The sequence below is a fragment of the Myxine glutinosa genome, chromosome 5 (genome assembly GCF_964187855.1).
Source record: "Myxine glutinosa chromosome 5, kmMyxGlut1.1, whole genome shotgun sequence".
NCBI lineage: Eukaryota > Metazoa > Chordata > Myxini > Myxiniformes > Myxinidae > Myxine > Myxine glutinosa.
Window position 1 is genome coordinate 203692140 of NC_136265.1, and position 7542 is coordinate 203699681.

The window sequence follows — 7542 nt, forward strand, 5'->3', positions numbered from 1 at the left end:
AATACCCCAAAGACTGAAAATACCCAAAAGACCCCGAAGACCCAAAAGATCCGAACACCGAAAAGACCCCAAAGACTTGAAATATTGAAAGGACACTGAAGACCCAAAATATCCTGGAGACCCTAAAAAAACCCAAACACCCCAAAAAAAAACCGAACACCGAAAAGACCCCGAAGACCCAAAATACTCTAAAGACCTAAAAGACCCTGAAGACCGAAAATATTGAAAAGATCCTGAAGACCCAAAATATCCTGAAGACCCAAAAAAAAAACAAAGACCCCAAAAAACCCTGAACACCGAAAATACCCCGACTACCCAAAAGACCCCAAACACCGAAAAGACCCTGGAGACCCAATGGACCCCAAATACCCAAAATACCCTTGAAGACCCTGAAGACCAAAAGACCCCGAAGACTGAAAAGACACCAAAGACCAAAAAGACCAAAAAAAACCTGAAGACCGAAAAGACCAAAAAGACCCAAAATACTGAAAAGACACCGAAGACCCAAAAGACCCTCAAAGGGGAACCCAAATGCAAAATAAAATTCTTCTGAAATCCATTGACAATCACAGTCTGACTTGAAGGGGATTTTATTTTATTTGTGAATCATAAAGTGCTGAAAAAGCCCTAGAATGTCGATTTTCGAGTTTGCCAGTGACATGACATTGTGAACTCACTGTGATCCTGCTGGCGACAGCACATGGAGACAGTGCATTCCGAGCTGCTCGGATTCCGATAATGATTGGGGATGTTGGAGGGGGCGGGGTGTTTGGGTTGGTCGTGGGTATTGTTTAGTTAGTTGTTTTTTTTTTGGATACAAGATCGAGGCTCGTGAAAGAGCTAACATTAATCACACAAAAAGTCAAACCGACACAAACCGACACATCAAACACAAAATTAGGGGAGCGGTAGACAAGATGGGGAGAGAGGGGGAAGGACACAAACACAACATTTGAGAGCAGGGACATCGAGAGAACTGTGGGAGGGAGAGGGCTTGGGGGGAGGTGGGAAAGGTATAAAACATATGGACACTGCAAGGACTTCCAGGAAAGAAGTTGAAATTTCGAAAAAGTGTATCTGGGATGAATTAGCAGGGGTAGAAAAGATCAAGGTTTTGGATGGGGGAAGATAAGAGATGGTGGTGAACAGCTGTTTTAAAGACCTGGAGGGAGGAGTGGGATTGAAGGGAGTGGGGGAGTTTGTTCCAGAGGTGGGAGAAAAGGGGAATGAAAGAGTGAAGGTGAGCAGATAGCCTAGATTTTGGCAGTTTAACCATAAGAGGGTTGCTGGCAGATCTGGTGTGACCTGCAGGAATATTTGGGGGACAGAGCACAGAGAGAGCTGGGGGAGCAAGGCTGGAGAGGAGTCAGTAGAAGACAGAAAGACCACCAACCTGCCTGTGGTGAGTGAGTGAAAGGCTCTCGGAGTTAGCTTCATCGCAGGAGATTCCAATGATTCTAAACGCTTTGGTTTCATCAGCGTGAAGCCGAGCTAGGTGTGAGGCTGGAGCACCGGCCCAGAGGGGGGAGCAGTATTCCATTGAGCTGCGGATGAAAGCCTTGTATGTTGTGAGGAGCTCAGGTGTGCCAAGGAAGGACTTCACACGACGGAGGATGCCCAGTCGGCGACTGGCTTTGGAGGCCAGCTTGGAAATGTGGTTTTCCCAAGAAAGATCATGGCAGATAGTGAGACCCAAAAGCTTGAGTGACAGAAATTCTTGGAGAGGATTGTTGAGAAACTAGATGGGAGGGTTTTCCAGTCGGTCTTTTTGGAGAGACATAGTAAGAGTGTGAGATTTGTCAGGATTGAAAGACATGTTCCACTTGTTTGACCAGTCTGTGATTTTGTCCAGGTCTGCAGAGAGTGAGGAGGCTGCAGCATGCCGATCTGAGGGATGAGGAATGGAGCGGCAGAGAGTGGAGTCATCAGCAAAGAGATAGAGAGGATTTTCCAGAGAGTCAGAGAGATCATTGATGAAGACCAGAAATAGCACAGGGCCCAGAACACTACCTTGGGGAACTCCAGCCAGAACAGGCAGGGGCGATGAGAGAAATCCATTCAGGGCCACACGTTGACTACGACCAGAATGGAAGTCCGCAAGCCAAGCGTGGAGATTTCCATGGAAAACATAGGAGGAGAGTTTGGTGAGCAGAGCGGGGTGCCAGACCTTATCGAAGGCACGTGATATGTCAAGGGAGACGGCTCTGATTTCCTGTTTGGCATTGACGACCTCCATCCATTGTTGAGACAGCAGAAGCAACATGTCCAGAGTAGAATGACCTGGTCTGAATCCAAATTGATGATCGGAGATCAAGCCATTGGAGAAGAGGAAGGATTTGATATCCGAAGCAATGATTGATTCCATGACTTTGCTGATAATTGGGCTGATCTCTTTTTGCACCTTTTTTGTATAAAGCAGTAATGTTTGCAGATTTCCAAGATGCTGGCAGATGATCTTGAGCAAAAGAGAGGGTGAAAAGAACAGAGAGAGGGTGAGATGGAGCGGCAGAGCAGGATGTTAGGACCCGTAGGCTGATGCCGTTTGGTCCAGTTGCAGAATCAGAGTCGAGGTTTGACAAAAAGTTCTCCACCTTGTCAGGAGAGAAGGACACAGAGTCCAGTAGAAGTTGGGTTTGACTGGGTAAGGTGGGAACAGAGAGAGATGGGTTTGGGACACAAGATTTTGAGGCAAACACAGAGTTGAGGCATTCGGGATTGGTTCCTGATCGTGCCGAGATGAGGGGATTGGTCCCTGATCGTGCCGAGATGAGGGGATTGGTCCCTGATCGTGCCGAGATGAGGGGATTGGACCCCGATCGGTAATCCCGTTCACGTCCCGACCTGATAAAATAATTTTGTGGTCATTGAAATATGTCAAATGACTTGGATTATTTAAACTTCGTCAATAATTGGTTCACGATTTATTGGTTCACGAGTTATCAAACAGAGTGACCACGATATTCGTCATGGATGTGTTTCTGTCTCACTGTCTGTCTGTCTGTCTGTCCGCAGCATAACTACCCGATGATATCATCCGATCTTGATGAAACTTGGGTGGGAGGTTGTTGATATCATGATCTAGTTGTGCCCTGCCTGGAGTGGGTGTATTGCGCCCATTCTGGGCGTAGCCACGCCCGAAAAAGATGTCTTTTTAGTGGGTAATCGAGTTCAAGCTACATCTTCTCCGAGGGAGTTGGTGGAATCTGACAGGAGTTTCGGTATTTGGTTCGGCCAATGTCATGTGTCTAGCCCCACGGAGCTCGATTTTTGCATTTTCGCCCCAAGGTCAACGTCACAAGGCAGGGCCGGATTTAGACATGTGGAGGCCCCCCCTGGGCAGCCTTCAGTAGTGGAGGCACACCCTACCTTAGAATACTAAAAATGTGACAAGACATAGTTTCAGTCATCCATAAAGTATATTCTTCAAGTACAAAGAAAATGAATAAAAATGTACATCTATAAACATCATGACCAATCAATATAAGAATCTAGTTCCTATGTTTCAAGCATAACGAATTTGAATAAGCAAGCAGGCACATCTTTAAACATCATGATCAATCTATAAGAATCTACGAAGTTCCTATTAGATTGCCAGGTGTTCCAATTTTTCATTTCATTTCATGACCTGAAAATCGGGTGGGCATCAAATTGGCATGATAATATAGAAAAAATTAAGAAATAATGTTCATGACTTTTCACAAGTCAGATTCTGGTACGTTAGTCTGTAATATAATGTTGAAATGTATAATTTTATTTCCAAAATCTCCGTTTAGCCTCGAACGCATTTCGATGTATTGACCAATGAGGATCGCGCTTATTCGCGCTACGAACGATGTCTGGGCGTCCGGCTGCGAGTAAACAAAATGGCGGCCTCCAGTAGCAGCGACGGTGACGAGGGTGGGAGCGAGAAACGCTGTTATATGTGCATTTCTCCGGCCAAAAGATCAAGTTTATTACCTTTTAGTGATATAACATGGCCGCGATATTTGCAATTTGTTCTTATGTGGCAGAATTTAGAAGGTGATCAAGCTGAAATTGCGAGAAATTTCGTGAAGAACCACGCTGACGAATTCGGCGAACGTGGCAACAGTATGGTAACAATACCTGCTATAGCTATACCGCATGATGCAGCGTTTCATCAAGTGTGTTATTCACGATTTACCGATAAACAACGAGTGAGCAGGGTGCAAAGCAGCATGAAAAAGAGAGAAGAAAATGCAGCCAATACTGGTAGGTTGAATAACTTCAATAATAAATCATGACAATGCTTCAAAACTTAGTTTGATTTTTTTTTTTGTGAGGTATATGTAAAATGATTTTGTGTGTAGTCGAACGATTTTGAATTGAAGGAACTGTCCAATATTTATGCAAGGAGGTAGGGCCGAGGTGAAACAAATACATTTTTAAAAGGAAGTCTGAGGAAGGGGGAGGGGGGGGGGAGGGAATCTAGTCGGGCTAACCATGACTTGAGGTCTAGACATTTTAAACTCACATAATTTTAATTGTTTTCTTTTATGTGTATTTATTGCAGCTTCAACATGCAATGACATCAACGTCAACATTGACAAGGTGCATAAAGGCCCACAACCAGTCAAGAAACGTGCTCTACGCTCCAGCTTAGGCAAGCCCAAATGTTCAGCCAGATCCCAATATGTGTTGCCTAATATATGCATCCTTTGTCAGAAAGAGAGAACAATCAATACAGGCAAAAGGGGCCGAAGAAAAGAGCCTCTAACAAGGTGCTCAACAATTGAGGCACCAAGACTGCAGCAAGCTGCTAAAGACAACAACAATACAAACCTGCTGCTTCAAATTCAAGACCGCGATTGTGTTGCGATAGAGGTAAAATACCATGGTCGCTGCTACAAGGAGTATACCCGGTATTTAGGCAAGCTAGCAACAACACCTAATGCAGAGCAACAAGGAGACTCCAACTACTCAGAAGCATACACATTATTTTGTGCAACAGTCAAGGATCTTATAATAGACAACAAGGAAATCTACAGACTGAAACGACTTAATGACATGTTCATGAAACAAATCAAAGCAACACACGGAATAGAATCAAACTACAAAAGTGGCTTTCTCAAGACAAGACTGATGAAAACATTTCCACAACTATGCTTTCTAACCCCGTATATGCGCTGCCAAGGACACCTTGTGTATGTTAATGACATCTCCACTGAAGTGCTGGTTGAAGAAAAGAAAGTGTTGCAAGAAACCATGCATGGTTCAGGTGATGACACAACAGAGACAGAACAAACATCCGACTCTGAACCAACCCCACCAAAGCAACCTGGGTATACTGAGAATAACCTTAGAGAACACTACTTCACTGCGCTACAATTGAGAAATGCAATAAATGAGATCAAGCCAAATATGCCATGGCCCCCAACCTCTGAGCACCTGACAACAAATGCCGCAGAAGCAATTGTACCTGCCTGTCTCTATAACTTTATTGCATGGATGGTGGGAGTGTCAGACGAACCTGATTCTGATGAGTTTGTAAAGATAGAATCTACAATACATAGAAGAATTCTCACAATTGCACAGGACATCATATACCTCCAATCAAAGGGAAGGAAACAGATGCCCAAACATTTGTCACTTGCAATGACAGTACGTCATCTCTCAGGTTCAGCCCAATTAATCAGCCTACTGAACGGGTTTGGTTACTGCGTCTCAAACTCTGTCGTCTTAAATCATGACACTGCACTGGCTAACCAAGAACTACATCGTGGAGAGGATGCTCTTCCATCAATCATTCAGGCGGGCAAGCATGTCACACTCGTATGGGACAATAATGACTTCAGGGAGGAGACATTGTCTGGGCGTGGAACAACGCACAATACCAATGGGATTATAATACAGCGACCAAGTCAATCCCATGAAGTAGTACAACCAGCACCAGTCACTACAGTTAAGAGGACGCGGGAGAGATCGATGCAGCCACCTGCAGTGAACCTTGCCACATATTATGGAGGGAAAAACGAAGGACCCGCTCCATTCGCAACCAGCGTTCCATTGGATCGAGCAACGTACTTCCCATTACTCCAGCACCCTAAGACGATAGACCTAGCATACCACATCACCAAGTACAACATTGACGGGACTCTGCCATCTTGGACAGGATTCAACCAACTACTGTCTTGTGTTGAAGTTCCACCAAAGAGCGTGATAGGGTATCTCCCTGTCATTGATGCCACTCCGACTGAAATGAATACGGTACTAACAATACTGCAGAGAAGTGTTCAGATCGCCGACAAGTTACAGTTGGAAGCAGTCGTCATTGTCGTTGACCAAGCCATCTATTGCAAGGCACAGCTCATTAGATGGAAGAATGCACAGTTCATGAAGAGACTGGTAATTCGACTTGGGGCATTCCACACTGCAATGTCCTTTCTTGGCTGTATTGGAAAGAGATTTCGAGATGGTGGTCTCCAAGACATCCTGGTTGAGTCAGAGATTGTTGCAGTGGGGTCTGTGAATGGAGTGTTCAGCGGCAAGCATTACAACAGGGCAGTTCGAGCCCATAAGCTGATGTCAGACGCGATGCAGCAGATGCTCCTGGATGCATATTTTGAATCTATTCCAGAACATGAAGCGGGTAGAGTGAAGGAACTTTTGTCAAACTTAGCTGAAGCTTTCCCACATCCAAACTACCATGTCATTCTCAACAGTGACAAGTTCAAAGACTTCAAAACCTCCTTTGACAAATTCTTAGAAGCAAGTGACACCAAACCAACATTTCGCTTCTGGAGTTCATACATTGAGACGGTGGAGCTTCTCTAGCCCATCTCGAGTTTATCATGACGTCAATGCGCACTGGTTCACTTGTACGCCACGTAATTGTCTTTGATGGGTTAAAATATCACCCCTTACACACTTATTGGACCTATTAACAGTTTCAAAATAGCATTGGTAAACCACCATGGATCGTAGTAGCAACACCAATCACAAATATTGTACAAAAATTTAAAATTATGCAGGTTTTAAGGTCCAAAAACATGACTTTCTGATAAATGCATCAACAGCATGTTATTTTACCAAGTCGTTAAAACAACATTTTTACTACTTTTGGGGGTCTGAATTAATAAATATTGCTGCCAAGACCAATGTGAACATGACATCATATAGTTTGTGTTGTTTTTTTACTGTGTAAATGGGTATTTCAAATGTAACATACAATTGGTGTATACTGGTGTTTTGGGGCAGCGGTTCTCGGTAATGTACCACGATATCGCTTGTGAAAAAAAAACAAGATGTTTTGGAGGTCATAAGGCTTCATCCCACACCCTTCTTGCCAAATCCCTAGGTTCAGGTCATGAAATCAAAAAAAAAAATAGATATCCACCCTATGGCCCTGTGTCTATATGTTTCAAGTATAAAGAATCTGCATAGTGAATAAGCAAGCAGGTCAATCATGATCAATCATAAGAATCTCGTAAAGTACCTAATACCTATATTTACAGACCAGGCACTTTACGAGACTTGACCCTTGCAAAGTCTTGGTTCAATTTGTCGAAGTCAATTTCTCCGAGA

The 7542-nt window shown here is 44.0% G+C and overlaps 1 protein-coding gene across 1 annotated transcript; it reads left to right on the forward strand.

Moving 5' to 3' along the window:
- Positions 1-3670: 3670 nt before the first annotated feature.
- Positions 3671-7122, forward strand: LOC144892453 (uncharacterized). Its single transcript, XM_078779379.1, has 2 exons — positions 3671-4230; positions 4532-7122. The coding sequence occupies exons 1-2, from the start codon at positions 3864-3866 to the stop codon at positions 6790-6792; spliced, it is 2628 nt and encodes an 875-aa protein (XP_078635505.1). The 5' UTR covers positions 3671-3863; the 3' UTR covers positions 6793-7122.
- Positions 7123-7542: the final 420 nt, after the last annotated feature.

Excerpts from the sequence above, each read along its gene's own strand:
- LOC144892453 (XM_078779379.1), top strand. The coding sequence starts at position 3,864 with ATGGCGGCCTCCAGTAGCAGCGACGGTGACGAGGGTGGGAGCGAGAAA. Across the intron at positions 4,231-4,531 it reads AGAAAATGCAGCCAATACTG|CTTCAACATGCAATGACATC; the intron begins GTAGGTTGAATA and ends TATTTATTGCAG.